The following is a 23414-nucleotide window of genomic DNA, read 5'->3' as shown; positions in this document are numbered from 1 at the left end:
AAAATTTGGGAAAAAAAGGAACCTCAACTTCAAGACACTCCTCACTCCCAGCTCCCTAGCTGGCCTGCAACAAGGATAGGGGCAGCCGCAATAAAGCCGGAAGAAGACTCTGAATAGCATCCTGATCAGAAAGATCCAATGAGTTCATCAGGGAGCTCAGAAGCCTCTGAGCTGTGGAATTAATGTTGAAGGAGCCCCCTCTGCCTTTTCCCATGTTAGGGAATGGAATATTCATTCTTAAGAACCAACAAAGCTTTTGCAGTTGATATTTGAAATTACAAATACAAGATCCATAACTGTTTTAGCAAACCCTCCAGGAGACAAAAGCCAAACAAAAAACAACCCAAACGCTGAAACATCACTTTTCTCATACCTGTATTTCTGTTTAGCTGTAAATTATTTACTTCAGTCATTCAGAACTGAACTTCGTTGTTTCATAAATTATATTAACACTCAAAATTGGTTACATCTCATTTGTTGTAGCAGTTCTATAAAATTAATGCTTTAAAACAAGTGACCATTATTTGACAATACTTAAGAGGTCAACAGACCTCCCTCTCTCTCTTTTTTCACTAGTTCATTTATAGACAGTGGAAGGGAAGAGACGGCACAGTTAGCTCCTCTTCCTCCTGACAGAGTCCGGCAAGGCAAATTCTAAACCTGGTTGTAGACATTTCTGCGCCTGAAGTGAAGAGTTGCAATAATCCCCCTCGTCTCCTGGAACAGAGCTCATTTTTCTAAAGGAGGCCCAGAGAAAGCAGGAGAAAATGGTGTCCTTACTCATAAAAGCAACTGTTTCGGAGTAGAGCCAGAGCACTCTTGGGAATCAGTGGATGTGGTGATCCCTCGTTGGCATAAATACCAATTATCTTCCTTAGCCTCAATGCAAAATCCCAAACAACATGGAATTGTGTGCAAGAGACTGCCTTGAAGATCAAACTACCCACAGAAAGCAGTCCCATGCCTTAGCTGTAGGCGAGTGGCTCTTCTGAAGCAGAAAAACATATTCTCCAAAGTAGATTCCAGTCTTAGCCTACTCACAGTTCATTTAAGATCCCATATTCTCTTAATCCTAAACCTGACCAGTGAGCATGCTGCAATCTTCCTGTGCAACAATCCAGGGGAAATAAATTGATATACTGATACCTGATTGAAACGCAAGCCATGCCCAGCACAGTTGTCTATACAGAGGCTGCAGAAATGGGATTAGATGTGTCATCCTTAAGACAGGCCTACCTGCCTGATCGACAACAGAATCTGTTCCAAACCAAAACAGCAACAAGGCCCCGGACTGAAAGAGGATGGGAAGGGCACTTTAGCCGAACCCCAGAGCAAATCTTCCACAGGACGAGGCAGGAAAAGCCTTGCCCTTCACCCCAGTGTTTTGAAACAGCTTCCCCACCCCTTACGACACAGAGGCTTTGTTAAAATCCATCCTGTAGCATCCCAAACCTTCCAGGTGCCAGCCAGATGTCAGGTGCTTGAGGGAAACAAAGCAGAACCTTTGCGCCAGTCCTTCGGAGGCAAATGTGGCACTTGAAAAAGTTGATGCGCAGGCAGTGTGGAAACCTCCAAGGTCCTCAAAAGCGACGTAAAGGGCTTTGCCTTGACTCACTCCTGGCGTGACCTTTTGTAAGTCTTTTCTCTTCCAAAATAAAACCTTTTTTTTAAAAAAAACACTAAAGCAAAACTGCATTCCCTCGCTGCAACTGTCTGGCAAACCTGCTAATCTCACAGGGAGCCTGGGAAAAGCCAGTAGACACAGGCCAGCAATAAATCAGCCGGGACTATTGCAGCGCCAGTTCAAGACTGGGGGAGATACTGGTTAAAACTCTAGTCCCCTCCCCCTCCCCCTGGTCCCCCAAGTGTCTGTTGCTCAGACACCAAGGACTGTCTCAACAGCTCTCCGTGGAACCAGCACATAAGGTCGCAGCCCACAGGAGGCAAGGATATAGGCTGCCCTCTTCCGTCCTAGTCCCTGCCGGAAGACAGGAGACAGGAGGCGTCGTCAGTCTCAGAAGTCCACCTGCAGGTCCGTGCCCAGCAATGATCAGTCAAGGCAGTCCTTCTCGCTCTCTGTCACAGCGCTCAGTTCACCACCAGAACGTTCTCCTGCAGTGGGGTTCTTGCGGGAGGGGAGGGTTCAAGGAGGGAGGAAAAAAAGGGTCCTTGAGAAATAATCTTACAATGGGTCGCAAACGCTGTGGAGAGAACATGAATCGCAAAACAATATGGGGCCCAACACAAAATGGGTGCTGACTGGTGACAAACAACTACTGGAAAGTGAAATATGAAATGCAGAAATAAAAAAACCCCATCAGTTCTAGCATGGGAGGGGCCACCTAAATTATATAATTTGGTATCTGAATGATTGGTATCAGTAATTGTATTATTATTCGGCGTTGTTTTAATGAGGTTATTATTGGACTGTAATTGAAAACTAATAAAAATTATTATCAAGATGCTAAATACGGTGGAGAAGATAAAAATGGCGGCAAACGCAAAAGAAAGTAAAATTAATATGGAAATAGTAATGATTTAAAGTGGACAGGCAGGGGGATGTATAACTTTAGTTTTTTAAGGGAATATATTGTATATACAAGCAGGAATTGATAAATAGATAGCTGATGGATAAGGGGTAAGGGAATTTAAAAGAAATAGTAACTGTAAATTGAATATAAGGAATGAAATGCGAATTAGAAATAAATATGTAATAGCAAGCAATGGGGGAAAGTAGGGACGCATTTAGGATGAAGAGCGGGAAGACAACTTTTCGGAAAAATTGTATCCAAATTGATGTAATTTGGTATTGATGCGTTAAAAATTTGGAAAACTAATAAATATTATGTGGGAAAGAAAAAGGAGGGAGAAGAGAGAACCACCAAGCTTTGTGCCTCAGTGACCCCTAACCAAAGATGTGTCCTGGGCTCCAATCACTGACTTCTCTGCCAGCAATGAGTCCTTTAATACCTGTTCTGGAGGCACAGCCCTGACGCCCTGCACATAAGAGGGATTTGGGAAGGGGCAAGGTGGGGTCTTATGGGACACAGGTGGCGCTGTGGTCTAAACCACTGAGCCTTGGGCTTGCCGATTGGAAGGTCGGCGGTTCGAATCCCCACGACGAGATGAGCTCCCGTTGCTCGGTCCCTGCTCCTGCCAACCTAGCAGTTCAAAAGCAGTCCAGTGCAAGTAGATAAATAGGTATCACTCCAGCGGGAAGGTAAATGGCGTTTCCATGCACTGCTGTGGTTTCACCAGAAGCTGGCCACATGACCCGGAAAAACTGTCTGTGGACAAACGTCGGCTCCCTCGGCCAGTAAAGCTAGATGAGAGCCGCAACCCCAGAGCTGTTCGTGACTGGACTTAACCATCAGGGGTCCTTTACCGTTGTTTTTTTTAAGGTGGGGTCGGTTCTTGGAGTACAAAAGGGGCCTGGCCACCCAAAGAAGAGTTTGGATTTGATATCCCGCTTTATCACTACTCGAAGGAGTCTCAAAGCGGCAAACAATCTCCTTTCCCTTCCTCCCCCACAACAAACACTCTGTGAGGTGAGTGGGGCTGAGAGACTTCAGAGAAGTGTGACTGGCCCAAGGTCACCCAGCAGCTGCATGTGGAGGAGTGGAGACGCGAACCCGGTTCACCAGATTACGAGTCTACCGCTCTTAACCACTACACCACACTGGCTCTCTCAAATGGCTGGAGCCCAAGAACAGACATTCATAATAGCGGGAAAGTCGCTCGAGACCCATCCCCTGCAGACTCACCTCTCACAGCAGCAGAAGACCGAACACGAGGAACCACTATCCCGGCGGAACTTGCCCGATTTGGGGCTGTCTTTGCACTCGGCTATGTAAGCGTGGAGCTGGGTAATGGCCGCTTCCCCCTCAGACTGATGCTGCAAGAGCAAGAGACGAGAGACAGGGTTTGCATAGCACTATCTAGGGCTCAGAGCAGTTCTGGGACTGCAGGAAGGAGAGGACTCCTATCAGATGCAAAAATTCAGATGGTGTCTCTGGACTGGCGCTAGGCCTCAGGGCTGGAGTCAGATGCAGCTCAGCAGAAGAAGCAGAGCCAGCTGTTAGTGAAGTTACCTTCTTTATTCAAGGCAACGAACACACACTCAGCAACGCTCTCAGTAGGTCTCGCCAGGGTGGATAAAAATCAATTTATTTTTTTTAAAAAAATTAAAAAATGGATTTTTTTAAAATTTAAATCAGATTTTTTAAATTGGATTTTTAAAATAAAATGCTTTTGGAGGAAAATAGCTTTCTAAAGATAGTTTTCTATTTAAGTTACATTACGTATAGTCCAAAGGCTATTCATCAGAAAATAAGGATTTAAGTTTTTCATGTGTGCTAAAACTCAGGAATTTTTTTTTTTTTAAAGTCATTTAACCACATCAGTTAACAAACATGGATACATATCCTATAATGTTATCATTTTAGTTAAATAAATGGTTTAAATGGTTATTAAGGAACTGATTATTTTTCTCCTTCCAATGAAGTACAGAAGAAAAGTTGTCCAAATATAAACAGTTAACTTATTAAACCTCACAATAATTTCATAATTATCTGTCAATGTATTTCTAAAAGTATAAGCAAATCAGTAGTTTTTGATATAACTGTAAAAACTACTCTGAAAATTTATTATTCAAAAAATGAAACCTTCATCTGCTTGTAAATATTAAGATTATACCAGCAAGAATGAGTCTTTCTGTAAAAAAAAATGATTTAAATCAAGTCCTACTGACTAGTGATTTAAATTGTGAGGGCACAAGGAGAAGACGACGACAGAGGACGAGATGGTTGGACAGTGTTCTCGAAGCTACCAGCATGAGTTTGACCGAACTGTGGGAGGCAGTGGAAGACGGGAGTGCCTGGCGTGCTCATGGGGTCACGAAGAGTCGGACACGACTAAATGACTAAACAACAACAAACCTTGATGGTCTCGTAGGAGCCAGTGATGAGAGCAATGAAGAGGCTGAGCACCATGTAGATAAACAGGCTGATGAAAGTGTACAGGTAGACCTGGCTAAAAAGCCACACCAAGTAGCTGTTCTGCTGCATCGCGGCAAAGGTCACAAACATGTCGTCCCCGTTGATGAGCGAGAAAAGGCATTCTGACACCATCGAGAGGGTGCGGAACTGAAACCAAAACAGCAGACAAGAGCTGAGGACAAGCGAGGCCCCAAATCTGGAGACAATAGGTGAGTGGGAGAAACAGCCATTTATGACAACAACGACAACGATTTTCAGGTTTTCAATAATTTGACAGCTCTGCTGGCTTCACAGCGAAGCGGGATGAGGGACGGAAGGGGCTCTGTGTAAGGGCTCCCTTCCATCCCTCCTACTGATTCGCTATGAAGCCAGAAGAGCAAGAGCTGCTGCACAGCTATCGCTCTTACTCTGCTGGCTTCAGTGAGAGCTGTGCAGCGCCTCTTGCTCCTGCTGGCTTCCCACCTTGCTGTAAAGCCAAGCAAAGCACCTGCCTGGTGTCTCCTCCTTCTCTTCTTGCTCTGGCATCGCCGCGCTTTACAGCAAGGCGGGAGAAGGGATGGGCGAGCAAAGTGAGAGCTGTGCAAAGCGGGAGAGAAGCCATGTAAGCGGCTCTCGCTTTGCTTGCTTTAAAGCAAGGAAAGCGAGAGTCGCTTACATGCTCTGCGCAGAATTGGTTTTTTTCTTGCTTTTCCCCTCTAAAAACTTATGGTCAGGTGCGTCTTACGGAGCGAAAAATACGGTAATTCGGTATTTGAATGATTGGTATTATCAATTGTACAGTGGTACCTCGGGTTACATACGCTTCAGGTTACATACACTTCAGGTTACAGACTCCTCTAACCCAGAAATAGTACCTCGTGTTAAGAACTTTGCTTCAGGCTGAGAACAGAAATTGTGCTCCGGTGGCGTGGCAGCAGCGGGAGGCCCCATTAGCTAAAGTGGTGCTTCAGGTTAAGAACAGTTTCAGGTTAAGAACGGACCTCCGGAACGAATTAAGTACTTAACCTGAGGTACCACTGTATTATAATTTGGTATTGTTATGATGAGGCTATTATTGGATTGTAATTGAAAATAAATAATAAATAATAATAATAATAATAATAATAATAATAGCTACAAGCACTTGGCTCTGTTGTAGTGTTAACTCTTCCAAGATTTAGGCAACCATCCCTTTCCCCAAGGAAGACGCATATTAACAGTGACAATGATCTGAAAAGTTCTTTGCTTTGTTTGCACTGAAGCTGGTGGCTCCATGACAGTTCTGTCCCCCCTGCTCCCCTTACCTTGACATGGTAGGGTCCCAGCACAATCCAACCACAGAAGCAGTAGCCCAGGTAGATGACGGCCACACAGCAGCAGAAACGGATGACGTTGGGGAGGGCAACCCGCATGGTGACAATGAGGATCTAGGGAGACAGCAAGCGAGAAAACTTGAGTGGGAAAATGCCGCCCACAATTCGGATCAGGGAGACCTGGTTACAAGTCTCAGGTCGGCTCTTGTCTTGGTGAAATTAGTAGTGACCCAGATAAGGAACATTGAAGCTGTAAGAGCATCGGGCAACAGGCAGGAGATGCAAATACAACATTTGTTTTGGGGTACAGAATCCATCACCCGGGAAATCTCAGGTTTCTCATACGTGGTGGACATGTAAGGTAGTAAAAGAATTCTGGGAGATGATATATAATGAACTGAAAAAAATGTTCAAAACAACCTTTTCTTAAAAACCCGAAGCTTTTCTTTTAGGAATTTTAGGTGCCGGACTCCCAACGGATCAGAAAAGACTATTTATGTATGTGACCACTGCTGCTCGGATGTTATTAGCTCAGAGATAGAAAGAAGTCCCTACCAGAAAAGAATGGCAGATTAAGTTGATGGACTATGCCGAATTGGCAAAAATGACTGGAAGAATCAGAAACCAGGAAGACCAAAATTTTAATAAGGAATGGGGAAAATATATAATTTACCTTAAAAACCATTGTAAACAATTATTAGTAGGATTGTAGTTTAACTTGTAGTTTAATGTTGAATTTTGGGTATAATGGAGATTTAAAAGATTTGGATTAATAGAGGATTAATGCAGGAGGAAAAGGTTGATATAAGGACCCACAAAGGGGAGGAAGGAAGTTCAGGAGTCTTCAGAATTCTGTTTCTATGTTGGTTGTTTGATAATTGCTTGTAAAGGCACGGGAGTTGTATGATGGAAAAAAATATGGATCCCTAATGTAGATCTGTAAGCAAATTTCCACTGGGTGGAGAGAAACTCAGAACACCTGAATCTCAAAACCAAATAATTTTTTTTTAAAAAAAGGAAATCTCAGGTTTCATTTTTAAAAAGATAAAATAAAGGATTCATTTTGGGATCTTGCTCCTGCCTGTATATACTGTATAGGGCATGAGAAAGCAAGCAAAGGGACTCAGCTTACATTGTACTTCTGGAAGAAGCTGAGATAACGCATGACGCCGACCCAAACCAGGAGTGTGGAGGTGCCCAGGAGAATTCCACATACATCATAGTTGGCAAAGTTCTGCAAATAAACAACACATCGTGCAGGGTTGCTCTTTAGGTGTGGTGAGAGCAGGGTCTCTTCTGCTCAGACTGTAGCCCAGGATCTGAGACCTTCTTCCCTGGGCTCTAGCCCTCAGGCTGCCTGGTGTCAAGGCTTCAGGAAATCCTATCCCTCCCCCAGTGGGATGCCGAAAAGCAGAAAAACAAAGAGAGTTCTTACCAAGTATAATAATCATCATAATCATAATTTATTATTTATACCCCACCCATCTGGCTGGGTTTCCCCAGCCACTCTGGGCGGCTTCCAACTGAATATTAAAAACAATACAGCATCAGACATTAAAAACTTCCCTAAAAGTTTTAAAAGTAAAATAGTTGTTTATCTCTTTGACATCTGATGGGAGGGCGTTCCACAGGGCGGGTGCCACTACTGAGAAGGCCCTCTGCCTGGTTCCCTGTAACTTGGCTTCTCGTAGCGAGGGAACCGCCAGAAGGCCCTCGGAGCTGGACCTCAGTGTCCGGGCTGAATGATGGGGGTGGAGACGCTCCTTCAGGTATATAGGACCGAGGCCGTTTAGGGCTTTAAAGGTCAGCACCAACACTTTGAATTGTGCTAGGAAACGTACTGGTAGTTGCGCAGTCATACCTCGTGTTGCGCTAGGTTCATGGTGCGTCTTTTCAGCTTGTGAACGCGGCAAACGTTTTGCCGGGTGCATACATGCAGAAGCACTCTATTGCGCTCCACGCTTGCGCCGCTCCAGTTGCGGACTTTTCGGGGTGCGAATGGCACCCCGGAACGGATCGTGTCCGCAACTATAGGTACCACTGTATTCACAGAGACAAAGGAAGCGGTCTCTCTTGGATAATGGCGTTGCTCTGAGTAAAGTCCCACCCCCTAAGTCCCTCCTATTCTACGCCACCCTTGCGCCAGCTAATCTTTCTGCCTCTGAGATTTCTGTTCTGCTACTCTTATTGCACACCTGCTTCTGGAAGAGGGGGGATCAGGAATGCTTTCAAGAGACACTGAGTTTGTTAGCTGTCTCTCCCCTGATATTTCTTCTTCCTGCTGCTCCCCCAATATTTCCCAGCTTTCCCCCTCTGAACCATGCCCTTCTGCAAACCACTGTTCTAAATCTATACTGCCCTCCTCCTCAGTCCAGCCCAACACCTGGACTGTTTCTTACCTTGGACTCAATCCCAATCTTCATGATGGTTCCAGACACAGTAAGGATGTCACTCACCACCAGCAGGATGTACCAACCATTCACAAATTCCAGGCGGTCGGACAGGCAGATGTCTTGATTGTAGCGGCGCTGGAAAAAATGGCTGAACTCCTGTGCAAGGAAAAGGAGCTGCTGGTGAGCTTCCCACCTCCTGAAAAACACACGACCTCTTGTTCCCTCCTGTCAAAGTCCCCTCCGCTCTCGATTGCTCTCCTTTCCTGCTTCCCTTGCTCCAGAAGGGGGAGATAAGGACTTCTACCATTAAGCTTGGAAGACCCCAACCACGATGCACAAGCCTAGACAGCAACACAGTTCTTACGAGGCAACCGCTAGCTATTCCGCAATGGAGGGGGAAAACTAAGGCTGGGCGATATCTGGTTTCCAACATCGCGATAACAGCTAAACATTGCAATATACTGATATATCACAATGTATGAAATAAGGATGGAGCCACGTAGAGGCATTGACTGGCTTCACGGTTTTTCCCCCACATTGTGATTTTTGCATAGCGCACGCGCACACGCACACATACACACCAGGAGTCACAATATATTACCAGGTCAAAAACTATGAAACCAATACAAGATACGGAATTCAAATCAGGTTCGGATGATATATTGCTATATCACGCAGCCTGATAAAAAACCTGGCCGACATAGTCCCCACTGCTAGAAGAATACGGCACTGGAGTCTCTGCAGAATAAAAACTGCTGGATCACATAAACGCAGGATTTTTAATTTTGAAAGCAATTTTTGATTGCTACATTAAGCAGTGCCTTAAGCAGACGATGAGGTTTTCACCAATGTCCTTTGCTAACATCCCTGGGCAAACGTCTCATTTACGTTCTACCCCATCCTAACAACATTTTTCATGTTCTTCTTTTAAAAGTTGTTTTGGCACATTATTCCCCACCCCACCCTGCTACAATCACCAGATCTCCCTGCAATTTTATGTGTCTGTGTGTGTGTTCTGGAGGGGTGGTAGTCACCTGGTGCCTTCCAAACCCCCCCCTCCCTATTTCTGCACCCCACACAACTATTGCTGTGGCAGGTCCTCGTGCCATGGCCTGGCCAGACCTTGAGTTGCACGGGCTCCAGGTTTACGAATGCAAACGTACTTTGGAATATTTGTCTTCTTGCCCCACCAATGCTAGATCGCTTTCGGCTACTGCTCTTTAATGAAGCAGATTAGTGCAACAAAGCTTCTGCCTGCAGACAGCAGCACCCTGAAATTTGTGTGTGGCTGGCTCAGTGACAAGAGCACAGACTTTTCATGCAGAAAGTCCTGGGTGGTACGTCTGTAAATAAGGATGGCCCAGCAATGCTCACATGCTGCAGGAGAAGCCCCCTGATGATGGAGCGGCCGCACAAGATGAAAGATAGTACGCAGATGAGGAGCACCACCACATCAAAGAACATCCGGAAGCTGTTGTCTCCTGCAAGAAAGGAGGAAGGCAGTGGTGGGTTTCTAGAAAATGCAGGGGGGGGGGTTAGAGAACAAGGAAATGGTCACACTCCCCACCCGCAGAATTTTCAGTCCGAATAGGCTTGGTTAGAGAGCCCAGAGGTTGTGGGGGGGACGAAAGTTTGCACAGGCAGCAAAAATGATGCTATGAGGCACATGGAAGAAGTCCTAGGGTTTCTGGAGAGAAAAGTAGGCCAGCTGGAGCTGGGACAGAGAGCATTGTGGGAAAAGGAGGCAAAGGGGGTTTGCCAAAAGCAAATATGGGAGAGGAAGAGAGAATAGCCTGAGCTGTAGGGACTTAGGACTGATCGAGCCTAATTGGGATAAAAAACACACAGGGCAAGGACCTTGGGATCACTGAGAATATAAGCCATTTGGCTGTGACCATTGTAAAAAGGGCCAATTCAATGCTACAAATCATTAAAAATGGAACTGAAAGTACCGTATTTTTCGCTCTATATGACACACTTTTTCCCTCCTAAAAAGTAAGGGGAAATGTGGAAATGTGTGTGTATCTTATGGAGCGAATGCAGGCTGCGCAGCTATCGCTGAAGCCAGAACAGCAAGAGAGATTGTTGCGCAGCAATCCCTCTTGGTGTTCTGGCTTCAGGGATAGCCGCACAAAGCCTCTTCAAAAACATTTGATTCAGAATATTTTTTTTCTTGTTTTCCTCCTCCAAAAGCTAGGTGCGTCTTATAGAGCGAAAAATACAGTAAACCAGCAGGTGTCACAATGCCATTATACTAATCTGTAGCATGCCTGGCATATAAGGTACAGTCTGGTCATCCCAGTCCTTCAAAGAAAAGTTTATGTGCTTGAGAAGGTCCAGAAAAGGGACAAATAAACCTTAGTGATGCAAACATCTGTCCCTATGAAGAAAATCTTAAAGAGGTTGAGGCTTTTGAATTTAGAAAATGAAAACCACCAGCTAATGAGACGTTTGTGAAACTGGATACTAAAGAAATATGTTCCTTTCTGCAGCATAAGCTTATGAAATGATCGTCTCAGGCTTTGGCAAGTCATTAAACTAGACGACTAAGAAGGAACTGAGAGGTTTCCATAATCAAAGATGCAATTCAATGGGTTCATGAATGGGATAAGTCAGCAATGTGGAGGCTGAGAAAGAGTTCCATGTAACACTCAAATCTCTCTTTCCAAAGTCCATGTTTTGGCAGGATGAGGCTACCCCTTATGGACACATTCAGATTTACAGCCAAATATCCTTTAAGTCAATTAGGATATTGATTCTCATTAGCCAGGAACTAAAGACCAAACCCTTAAAAAAATCAGTCTGCAAACGGTCCCTGAGCAGTGCTTTAAGCGCTGCTCTTATACAGGTGAGGTGCTGCTTTCGAAAAGGTTTATGCTTGTACTGTGTTGCTCCCCCTGAAACCCCCTAATACCTTTGCCAGAGACACTGGGGTCTTTGCATTCCTGGATATCCACTTTGTTGTCCAAGTGAATCTTCACTCGGCCACTGTGTGCTTTATTGTCAAATGTGATCTGAGGGTGGAGGAGGAGTAGAAGAAGAAAAGAATGACAATGTACATCCTGGGGGAAATTCCACCGGGCAGCACAGCAGAAGAAGCCCCAGAGCAGCATCTCCGGCCCTCTCAGTCCAGCGTGTGAATGAGGGCTCCTCAAACACAGGCGGAAAGGAGGCAAAAGCAACACCTCCTCAAGCATCCTTACTCACGGTGATGGAAAAGGTGTAACAGTCCGGGATTTCGTTGTTGATGATGGTTTGGATGTTGATGGCTTTCAGCTTAAACCGGATGGTGACATTGATGAGCCTGGCAGAGACAAGACGTGGGGGGTCAGCTCTGTCACAATCTACCACCGAACGTCACAGTTTCCCACTGAATGACTGCAAACAGAATGGAGAGCCTCTCTTGTAGGAAAAACTGAAGGGAGCTGAGCCTTATAAGCTCAGAAAAAAGGAGGCAAAACCTGCACATTTTGAAAACCATGTGCTTCAGGGACTTGGCTTCCTCCCCCACTTTTGGCCGTGGATAAGCAGAACCAACCTAGCAGTTCAAAAGCACGCCAAAAGTGCAAGTAGATAATTAGGTACCGCTCCAGCGGGAAGCTAAACGGCGTTTCCGTGCGCTGCTCTGGTTCGCCAGAAGCAGCTTAGTCATGCTGGCCACTGGCTCCCTTGACCAATAAAGCGAGATGAGCGCCGCAACCCCAGAGTCGGACACGACTGGATCTAATGGTCAGGGGTCCCTTTACCTTTAAGCAGAACAAAGCGAAGGGAGTCTCTTACCAGTTAGAAATTCTAATGATCACAGCAAGAGAAGAATCCATCCTTTGGAATGAAGGTGCTCCCAATTAAGGGTTCCACCCACTTCCTCCCTAGTCCCCCCCCCCCGTCACTCCCGCATCTTGCAACCTGATCTCGCAACCATTGTGTTTTCTGTGCTGCCACCTTATCTGCTCTTCTTGACCTTGGGCTGAGTGGATGGATGCTTTCCAGAGTAAGTGGGTCTGTTAACTCTCTCTCTCTCTCTCTCTCTCTCTCCCAGTTCTTCTCCTCCTAGCTGGACTACTGGAATGCGCTCTATGTGAAGCTACCTTTGAAGGTGACCCGGAAACTACAATTAATCCAGAACGCGGCAGCTAGACTGGTGACTGGGGGCGGCCGCCGAGACCACATAACACCGGTCTTGAAAGACCTACATTGGCTCCCAGTACGTTTCCGAGCACAATTCAAAGTGTTGGTGTTGACCTTTAAAGCCCTCAGCCCAGTATACCTGAAGGAGCGTCTCCACCTCCATCGTTCTGCCCGGATGCTGAGGTCCAGCGCCGAGGGCCTTCTGGCAGTTCCCTCATTGCGAGAAGCAAAGCTACAGGGAACCAGGCAGAGGGCCTTCTCGGTAGTGGCACCCGCCCTGGGGAACGCCCTCCCATCAGACGTCAAAGAGATAAACAGCTACTTGACATTCAGAAGACATCTGAAGGCAGCCCTGTTCAGGGAAGTTTTTAATGTGTGATATTTTAGTATATTTTGGGTCTTTGTTGGAAGCCGCCCAGAGTGGCTGGGGAAACCCAGCCAGATGGGCGGGGTACAAATAATAAATTATTATTATTATTATAGCTGTTCCCCACCCAGTACTTCCCAGCTTCTGCCTTCTGAACTATGCCCCTCTGCAAACCACTGTCCCAAATCTATACTACTTCCCTGCTCCTGGGAAAATTCAGGAGCAGGGAGAGGCTCCCACCATTCCTCTTCAGTGCAGCCCTCCTCAGCACGGTCCCTGACACCATGTTGGGTACAAAAATCAACAGATGCAACATGTCAATTGATAAATGTAAGATTAGTAGGCAGAAACCTTCAGATCTGTAAAGCTGTCGTCCCCACAAAAAATGTAATGAGAGGCAGGAAGCCTCAATGACTTAAAAATAAAGTTGCAAGGGAATACATGAATTCCCTCCTGCGAATTCCTCCAGTTGGAGTGTGTGTCTTTCCCTTCTGGCTATTGCAAACACCAAGGAAGTGTGTCTACTTACTTGTAAAACTTGAGAGTGAAGTTCCTGTAGCTGCGGTCTGGTTCCAGGAGGGCTCCAGACGGCTCCTCAGAGTCCTGGGCAGATGGTATATTTTGTGGGGGATCCACACCAAGGCACTCTACACAGAAAAGAGGAACAGATTCCAGGCCTTGACACATTCAGATATGTAGGGGCAGCATTGAGGAGAAAGGAAAAAACGCCAGCAGTTTTGTGGTATCTTCTCAAACTAAAGTTACAGCAGCTACTCATTTTTTATTTGTAAAAGGTAAAACGCAGAAAATAGCATTCCATAAACAATAGCTCCTGCATGAACAAGGCAACTTCCCTCAGTCTGAGTCACAGATCAACACGAGTCAAGTAACTTAGAAACTTGAAAGAAGCACAACTCAGGAAAGTAGGAAGTGTAAAGAGCAGAGTTTCCTGACTCTACAGTGGTACCTCGGGTTACAGACGCTTCAGGTTACAGACTCCACTAACCAAGAAATAGCACCTCGGGTTAAGAACTTTGCTTCAGGATGAGAACAGAAATCGTGCTCCGGCGGCACGGCAGCAGCAGGAGGCCCCATTAGCTAAAGTGGTGCTTCAGCTTAAGAACAGTTTCAGGTTAAGAACGGACCTCCAGAACGAATTAAGTTCTTAAGCCGAGGTACCACTGTACAAGGAACCGTGCCTTAACTCTAAACACCTGCCTTTCCTCTAAACTAGGCTTGCCATATGTCAGGAAAATTCCTGACATGTCCTGGTTTTCAGGTGTAAAAATGGCATCGGGGAAAAATTTGCCAAATTGGCAAAATGTCAGGGAAAACTTGCAATGTGATGAAAAAAGCAGCTGGTTTGTTCCGAAAACAAAGCTCAACAATTTTGGTGAGTTTCAAAAAACTCAACAACTTTGTAGGTATCAGGAATTTTACTTTTTGAAATATGGCAACCCTACTCTAAACCCCAGTGTGGAACTCTCCACAGGTAAGGTAAAGGTAAAGGACCGCATGATAGTTAAGTCCAGTCGAAGCCGACTGTGGGGTTGTGGTGCTCATTTCTCCACAGAAAGCTTTCTGGGTCATGTGGCCGGCATGACTAAACTGCTTCTGGCACAATGGGACACTGTGACAGAAACTAGAGCACGTGGAAACGCCGTTTACCTTCCCGCCACAGCGGTACCTATTTATCTACTTGCACTGGAGTGCTTTCAAACTGCTAGGTTGGCAGGAGCTGGGACAGAGCAACCACCAACCTTCTAATCGGCAAGCCCAAGCGGTTCAGTGGTTTAAACCACAGCGCCACCCGCGTCCCTCACAGAGCATAGAGGATGCTGGAGACTCTAGGAAAGGCACTTGCTCACCTGTGATGACTTTGGGGTCGATGTTGAAGGTGTCATTGGCCGGGTCAATCCTTCCTTTCCGGTAGTAATGCTGGCAAAGCATGAGCGCCGACTGGTTTGCACTCCCCGCATGCACGTAGGCATAGCGTCCGACTGTCTCGTTCGCAACGGCCAGGTACTACAGGGGGAAGTTGCAATGGTCATCCTGGTCAAGTCCAGCTGCCTTCCCCTTCCCCACCAGCTTTCTACTCGCTTCTCACCTTATCCACCGCGTAGACCATGTGCTCATAGACATCTGCCTGTGTATAAACTGCATAGGTCTCCTCTGCCCCATCCACATAGTTCTTCAGGAAGAGGTGCTTGAACGTCATCGTGTTCTCCTCTTTGAAGGTGACCACCATCTGATTGCTGAGCCCAAAGAGGACGAGCTGTGCGGAGGGGAGGCAGAGAGCAGGGACCAAGCAGAGGAGCAGTTAAGAATCTATGACACACTGGGCAATAGATATAGGACATAATATAGATTTTAATTTTCCAGATTCATTTCTTTTTTTAACGTTTCAGTTTAATATTTGGTAAACGAGGGGCTATATGTCCTTTTCAAGGGGGTTTCAGCATCGTAAGTCTGTTTGTGTTGCAGTTTATCTGGGTCTGAGGTAACTTCTGTTTCTGCTTGTCTTATTTTCATATTGTTAAACTTTGGCTGTATCTGCACTACACATTAAAAGCTCTGGAATAACATTTTTGAATAATGGGGCTGGGGCTCCCTCAGGGTGAACCCCCACCCTCCAGCTCTCAATCCCCACCCCAGGGTGTGGAGGGCATCCTTCAAAGCCACCATAGCCTCATACTCCTTCCAGTATTGGAGGCAGCCTAGCTTACCTCAGAGGGTTATTGCCAGGATAATTTGGACAGGGAAAGCACACCATGTATACCACCTTGACTTCCTTGGAGGAAAGGTGGGTTTTTCAAGTGAAAATAAAGCAGCAAGGAAGACCCCCTGAGAGCACAAATGTGTTTTTGAAAGCACCTAGATGTGGTGAGTTAGCCAGGCGGAGAGAGAAGGTGTAGCCCACACCCTAAAATGAAAAGGCAAGAACTTTCAAACCACTGGAACCACTAACACACAATGACTAAATGAGGAACAGCCGGCCAGCCAACATCTTGGGGAGACAGGTGAGTTTTCATAAGGTGTTGGAAACCGGATCACAGTCAGGGCCCACTTTATTTTCTTCGATTCCCATAGGGATGCGAGGCAGTGGGTGTTTGGGGAAAACTGAAATGGAAGCCCAGATCCAGATGCCCTGGCCCTCCTGGTGAGGGGTAAATTAAGGAGCAGGCTAGGTGCTTGGAAGTTGGATGAAGATACCAAGTGTTGACGTGGGCCTGAGATGGAGAGAGAGAGAGCCCACAGTACATTGGGCAAAGCCTTGGCTAAGATCTGACTTCACAATGGGCTGCAGAATGTTTTGTTTCCCAGGAAACCAGGTGAGTTGTTTGAAAGAATACTGAGATCAGTTAAAAGCTCATTTAACTGTCTCCTTCAGATCAGTTGACACCAGAGATGTCTTGCTGCTTTAGAGAACTGTCTTTTTTGGGTCAGTTGCAATCGGAAAAATCTGTCTCCTTCGGACAACTATCTTTGGCTGGGTTGAAAGCCCAGACAAAGGTCTTCTGCCTCCCCTGCTGCCACAGAAGGTAAGGTAAGCGGGGAAGAGGGGAGACATTCTGAAGCCGTGTTCTCCCCCCACCCCATGGGCAGTTTTAAAAGTTGCTCCTTGGTTATTTGGACCTTCATAAATCCCATGCTCTTAGGGAGCGTTCTGGTTAATTTTCTAAGTTTTTCATTTGTCTCCATCCAAATGTCGGGAGAATTGCCACCTCCCCCCCCCCCAACATCAGTAAAATCCTCCCCACCCCCAATTTTACCACCCACAAATAGGAATTTCTAGGTGCTCATTTTTCACTCAACCCTAAAATACACACCCCACCTCTGCAGGGCTCACACCCGCAGCCTTAAGTATTCCCTCCCTCGGGTGCATTTCCAGCATCTTGAATTGGTTTCTCAACTCCCAACTCCTATCAGCCCTAGAAAGCAGATCCAGGGTGTCAGATGTCATGGAGTAGGGGGAGGAGGGCAGTTGGAATCTAGCAACAACATCTGGAGGGTTTGGACACATAAAACAAGGTGATTTATCATCATAACATTGGGTAACTAGTCAGGAGTCTGTCCTGACCCTGACTGTGAATGGCCAGAACTAGCCACTCACTGTCTAGTGTGGAAAGTGGAGCAAAGGACCTTTTTAGGAGAGCAGACCCTGGGATCAGTTCTGCACACAAAATGAAAAATTGTGTCACTGTGTGGAAAGAGAAGTAACCGGCTGTGACCTTTGTCTGTTTAAAAAAGTCAAGTGGTGACTTGACACAAAGGAAGAGAGGCTTTCCAACTGAGAAGTGCCAAAATCACCTCAAAATGTGTGGCTGGTGGACACCATCTGCAAGGAGGAGGAGGAGGCCCTCACCTGCATCTGGAGAGCTTACTCTCATTTGCTTGGCACCTAAAGGTGTATAATGAAGGCACCAGGTGAGCCTCACTTGAGAAAATAAAACCCCTTTTATAAAACTTCCTCCTCATTCTTGGTGCCTGCTGGTGGACCCAGAAACATGTCACCTCTTCCTTCAGCCCTTTTCTTGGAAATGCACGCAGGGCACTGCTAGAAAGAGGGAGAGAGGCAATGTCTTCCGCTCCGAATCTCTCTCACTGTGTGTGTGTGTTGGGGGGCAGGCAGGGGGCAGAGAGAGTTAAAGGCCAAAGGCCTGGTTATAGAAGATACCTTTTTGCCTGGTGCCTAAAAATATATGATGGTAGTCCCAGTTCAACTGTACAACTGTGAAGCCTTTTCTATCTGTGGTAACTGACTAGAGCAGGGGTAGTCAACCTTTCTATACCTACCGCCTACCGCAGTCTTGATGGTAAAATTTCCTTACCGCCCACCAGTGCTCAATGGAAGGATGATTCAGCTTGTGCCGTAGAACCCCTACCACCCACCTCGAATCCTGAAACGCCCGTTAGTTGACAACCCCCTGGATTAGAGGATAATTTGGTGGGTCATTCTACGCCAAATCACCTGGTGCCATGTGCTTTCACGCCTCAGATATTGTTCAAAATTTTTGTGTGTGAACATACCTATGAGATGACCTCAAGTTAATTTTTTAAGATTTTTTGGTCCAAAATTGGGCGCAGGAGAATTTTGAAAATTTAAATTTCTGCACGTTTTAGGCTAATGCAATTTCTCTATCAGTTTAGAAAAAACTTCCTTTTCCGCTTATTTTTCAACCAATTGGGCTTATCTTGGTATCAAAATAAAGCTATTTTTTTGTCTCTTTCAAAATAAAGTATAAACATGATATTAAGTGCCACAGAAAGGGTCATGGTGGTTTAGACCACAGCACCACCTGCGTCTCACATACCTGAATGGTGACTATTAGGATCTTGATCAGCTGGAGCACCAGTTTGAATGGCTTGCGGCCTTTGGCACGAAACTTGTCACAGGGGCTCATGAAGAAATACTTCAGACGCCTGCGGAGCTCCTCTTCTTCTGGTTGAATGGAAGCAAAGCCCAAGTTTGGCCTCGTGTCCCCATCCTGGGACCCGTAGCTATTCACTGGGGTCAGCAGCTTCTGTGTCTCTGCAAAGAGGGGGGAAAGCGCACAGGTTTCTACAGTCCCGATTTCATGCCATAAGGAAGGGGACTGAAATCCTTTCTGTTCACATCAGCGTGATCCAGAGATTCCTGTGGTTTAGCCAGATTAGGCTACTCAAGCGCTGAAACATACAGTGTTACAGCAATTAACCCCATCAAAGCATAGCCCAATTTTACATCCCCTGATACCCAGGAATCTGACCAATCAAGAGGAAATAAACTTCACAGCGTTCACAGCAATGTCCTCTACCCTTACCCATCCCGCAGTTTCGGAGTCAGCTGCTATCAGAAGAGTCTCTCACAAGACCGGCTTTGTGACTTCTTGCTGCTTTTCGATCCCCTTCGAGGCGTTCTGCTTACCAGCGAGGACCTAAGAACAACACGAGCGAATGTCTTTGAAGACGCAGCCATGGCAAATTATGCCTACGCGCAACATCAGCCACAGCAGCTCTAGGAAATGTGAGCAGGCAAGACAGGCCTTGCCACAAAACAGCTCATTTTGTTGTTTGTGATGCTGTTGTGCAAAGTGAGCACAAAACAGCTGCTCCCAGCTCCTTTGAGGCAGGTAAGGAGGGAGGTGCACCTAGCACTCTGGCAGAACTGCAAAAAGGAGGAACCATTCTCAGTGAGCCAACCCTGTGTTTCTGGTTACTAGTCCAAAGAGGAAATTCCTCACGGGATCTAAACTGCTGATTGGCACAGACACAAAGTTCAGCACACTGAACAAAAGAAACCACAGTGTTGTATGCTTCAGCGCGCACCCCCCCCCCTAAAATCCAAGACGGCACGTGCCTCTGAAGGCAGGAGAGTTCCCTAAACCAAATATAAACATTGCATTTATATCCCACTGTTCATCCGCCACCATTTTTTCCTCAATCAATCCTGTGAGGTTGGTTAGGATGAAATCGAGCAGCTAGCCCATGGGTAGGCAAACTAAGGCCCGAGAGCCGGATCTGGCCCAATCGCTTTCTAAGTCTGGCCTGCAGACTGTCCAGGAATCAGCGTGTTTTTACATGAGTAGAAAGTGTGCTTTTATTTAAAATGCATCTCTGGGTTATTTGTGGGGCATAGGAATTCGTTCACCCCCCCCCAAAAAAAATATAGTCCGGTCCCCCAAAAGGTCTGAGGGACAGTGAACTGGCCCCCTGCTGAAAAAGTGTGCAAAAAAAGTTTGCTAACAAGGTCACCCAATTAGCTTGATGGCTCAAGTGAGGATTTGAAGACAGCCCTCGCCCATGCTTTAGCTGACAGACAAATGACCACTGGGTCCCTTAGATAAGCACTTTGGGACCTATTTCTGCTCCATTCTTCTATTTCTGCCTTCGGAGAAGCTCAGCTCTTTCCCACCTAGACTTATCCGTTAAAGATTAGCTGGGCAGTGGCAGGCTTACACGGTGGAGACTAGGGAGCACATATGAAGGGATGCAGGACTTGTAGCCCCATGGAACATGTTGTTTTTTTCCAAGCACCCACTTGCAACAGATGCACTGAGCAGAGGGAGAGAACTGGCAAGGCAAGCTGTCTCCAAGAGCAGTTTGTACGGCTGTTGAGCAACCTCAGGTTTCCACCGGACGCAATCGGAAAACTTGAAGGGTTGGGTAAGGACACTTGGAACTCCATCGGGGTCCAAACATTAAAAAGCAGCATGAGAAAGTCAGGGGGAAATGATTCACGGATGTTATTTAACTCCGAGTAGACTTGCTAAGATGTATGTATAAGACTGAATCAGGAAAGTGCTGGAGATGCAAAGAGGTGGAAGGAACATTCTTTCATATATGGTGGACTTGTAAAAGGGCAAAAGAGTATTGGGAAATGATCTGTAATGAATTGAAAAAAATGTTTAAAAGTACTTTGCCAAAAAACCAGAGTCCTTTCTGTTGGGGATAATTGAGACTGAAATTCCCAGGTGTCAAAAATGGTTATTTATGTATGCTACTACTGCAGCCCGTGTTTTGTTAGCCCAAAAAAAGGAAAATGAGCGAGGTCCCAACCAAAGAAGAATGGCAACTTAAATTGACAGAATATGCGCAACTTGCAGACTTAACATACAGAATAAGAGAACAAGAAGAACATACGTTTAGAGAAGACTGGAAAACGTTTATTGAATATATGGGAAATAACTGTGTACAGCTGAAAACGCTGGCAGCATCAAGATAAATTCAACTGTGTAAATAAGTTTTGATGGCTGCAATAATGGAATGTTGAATGGTATAGTTTTTGTAAAATATGCAGGGATTTATGATATGTAAAATGAACCGTGGAAAGAGAAGAAGGGAAGTCACTGATATCTTAAGGATGCAAAATGAGTATTTTAAAACAGAAAATTTAAGAAAAATTATATAGAGAGAGAAAGTCAGGGGAAAGAGAGAAGAAAAGAGAGGAATTGGTAAGACTGGACACACTTTTGATTAGTAAAGGGGAAGCAGAAAATAATTGGAATGTGATGCTGCGGAGTTTGGTCCCAGCAGATCCAGGGACCTTCTAGCTCATCACAGAAACTGTCCCTCTTTATTCAGCTATTTCATCCTTGACACTATTGATCCTGCTACTCTCGGTTTCTGCTCCCAGACTTTGGAACTCCCTCCCCAGAGAAGTCAGACCAGCTCCCAGGCAAAGACAACCTTTCTTGTTCCAACAGGCTTACGGGAACAGATTGCTTTTAATGAAAGTGTCGGTGCAGTGCTGTTTTAATTGCAATTATCAGTACGTTCTTAATAGATCTTACACCCACGTACATAGTTTTAAGAGCCGGTCTGATGTCGTGGTTGGAGTGTCAGACTAAGGCCTGGCAGACCAGGGTTCGAATCCCTGCTCTAGCCATGAAACTCACTAGGTGACCTTGGGGGCCAGTCACTGACCTACCTCAAAGGGTTGTTGTGTGGATTAAATGAGGAGGGGGAGAACTATGTACACAACCTTGGGCTCCTTGGGAGAAAAGGTGGAGCAGAAATGCAATCAATCAATCAATGGTTTGTTTTTAATTAAATGATTGGTGCTCCCCACAACTATGTTTTTAGCTGTTCTTATTTTTATGCATAGAGTGCCTTGAGTCCCTATCAGTGAAAAAGGTGGAGTAATAATAATAATAGCCAGTCAGCAGTAGATGATCCTGCTCCCCGCTCTGATAGGATCTCATTCATTCGATTAGATCCTGTGTGCTATTGTTCTCTGAACTGTCCTGGGGCAAAAACACCTCCTCTCAATTGCTCTTCAATTGTGTGGCAACTTTTTGCCCGTGTTCTCCTTCCCTCCCCGTTCGCAGGATCCGTATTCTTCCCTCCCCACAACCACCCCAGGCGAGGCTGCATCAAGGGGCGCTGGGGGCAAACGATCGCGCCTCCCTCCCTCCGTGCCGCAGCCCCGATCCAACCCGCCTCCCCAGCCCCCGATGCGGGCAGCTTTCCCCCCAGCGAAAATAAAGGTCGTCGGGATCCCCCGGACACGCGTCCCTCCTACACGTCACGTCTGGTTTCACCAATTCGGGTGACAGCCAGCCAGGCGCCCTTTGGCTTTCCGAGGATCGCCCGCACTCAATCCCGGATTCCCAACGCCGGACCCGCATAACTACACGCGCGCGTGCATGCACACGTTCAACATGAAAGCCTCGTTTTTTGGGGGTTGGGGGGACGACGACGGGACTCCCTTACCTCCTTCGCGGCCGGCTCGGAAAGTAACAACAAGAGGATCCCAACATCCGGTCATGAGCCCAGAAGGGGCGGGCAGGGGCGGGGCGAGGTCGCGTCAGAACCCGGAGGAGAGGCGTGGGAGGCGGCGCTGGATTTCCGGGCTTAGAAGGTGGCAAAGAGGCGCGGGATTTAAGTTAGAGATGCTCGCGCTTCAACTCGGAGCTGCACACGTTTCAGTTCAGATATGCACGCGTTTATGTGCACGCTCTTTACTCCAGATGTGCACGCGCGTTTCGATTCAGATATGCCCGTGTTTAAAGTCACATGTGTATGTGGTTTAGATATGCCGGTGTTTGAACTCAGATGTGCATGTGTTTTATGACTGATACAGGGCCGAATTTAGGTTTGATGAGGCCCTAAGTTACTGAAGGTAATGGGGCCCTTTATATGTCCAGCTGTCCTTTGTCAACAACAAATTGTCGCTGTTTTTTGTGTTGAATATATGCTATATGGTAATTTATGGACCTAATAGTGTCGCAGGAACCCCCCCCCCCCATCATTCAGTTTCTACAAACTCGACACACACGACATACGCTACGCTTCTGTTATAAATTCATAGAAAATCAACCATACATCAGATCTGCACCGTTCCACTTTTATTTTACTCCATGAAGGAAGGACTACAAAATGGGGAAGGTTTGATACAGGGCAGCCATAATCCCTTGAGCATACCAGCACATACACAGGAGCCCTGCCCAGTTGCTATGCCAACCCTGATGGTCCTAGACAGAAGACCATCAAGGTCACAAAGGACTTGCATATGGGAGTGGATTCAACACGGACTGGAACAAAGGACAATGATCAGATCTTCCCTCTGGGGGCAGGAAACCGCCAACTCCCCTTTGTCCTCTGGAAATGACTCATGGGGAGGGGGAGAGGAGGAACCAGTCAGGTGACAAGATACTCAGGTTACCTCCACAACTCCTCCCTCAACCCCTCCTTTTTGTGATGTGTCAGTGATGTAGTCATGATGTGGTTGTGATGAAGTTCTAGGGGTGTAGTT

General features: G+C 46.3%; 1 protein-coding gene and 1 long non-coding RNA gene across 2 annotated transcripts in view; one reads left to right on the top strand and one right to left on the bottom strand.

Moving 5' to 3' along the window:
• Positions 1 to 358: 358 nt before the first annotated feature.
• On the bottom strand, positions 359 to 22449 carry MCOLN1 (mucolipin TRP cation channel 1). The gene is made up of 15 exons (XM_080988180.1): positions 22373 to 22449; positions 18982 to 19095; positions 18493 to 18710; positions 15285 to 15452; positions 15046 to 15202; positions 13707 to 13824; positions 11890 to 11986; positions 11597 to 11696; positions 10057 to 10163; positions 8689 to 8838; positions 7422 to 7523; positions 6281 to 6403; positions 4938 to 5144; positions 3765 to 3895; positions 359 to 2125 (listed from the first exon to the last, which is right to left on the bottom strand). Exons 2-15 carry the CDS (start codon positions 18983 to 18985, stop codon positions 2089 to 2091), a joined length of 1719 nt encoding a protein of 572 aa, XP_080844306.1. The 5' UTR covers positions 18986 to 19095; positions 22373 to 22449; the 3' UTR covers positions 359 to 2088.
• LOC308467007 overlaps positions 15461 to 23414 on the top strand; it is a 97897-nt gene continuing 89943 nt past the window's right edge. Inside the window, exon 1 of the long non-coding RNA XR_013981060.1 lies at positions 15461 to 15794. This is a non-coding gene — a long non-coding RNA (uncharacterized lncRNA). The remainder of the gene's footprint in view (positions 15795 to 23414) is intronic.

This window comes from Podarcis pityusensis (assembly GCF_964106645.2).
Source record: "Podarcis pityusensis genome assembly, chromosome: 17".
Lineage (NCBI taxonomy): Eukaryota > Metazoa > Chordata > Lepidosauria > Squamata > Lacertidae > Podarcis > Podarcis pityusensis.
The sequence above is the reverse complement of the archived record's forward strand: the minus strand, read 5'-3'. Positions and strand labels throughout refer to the sequence as shown.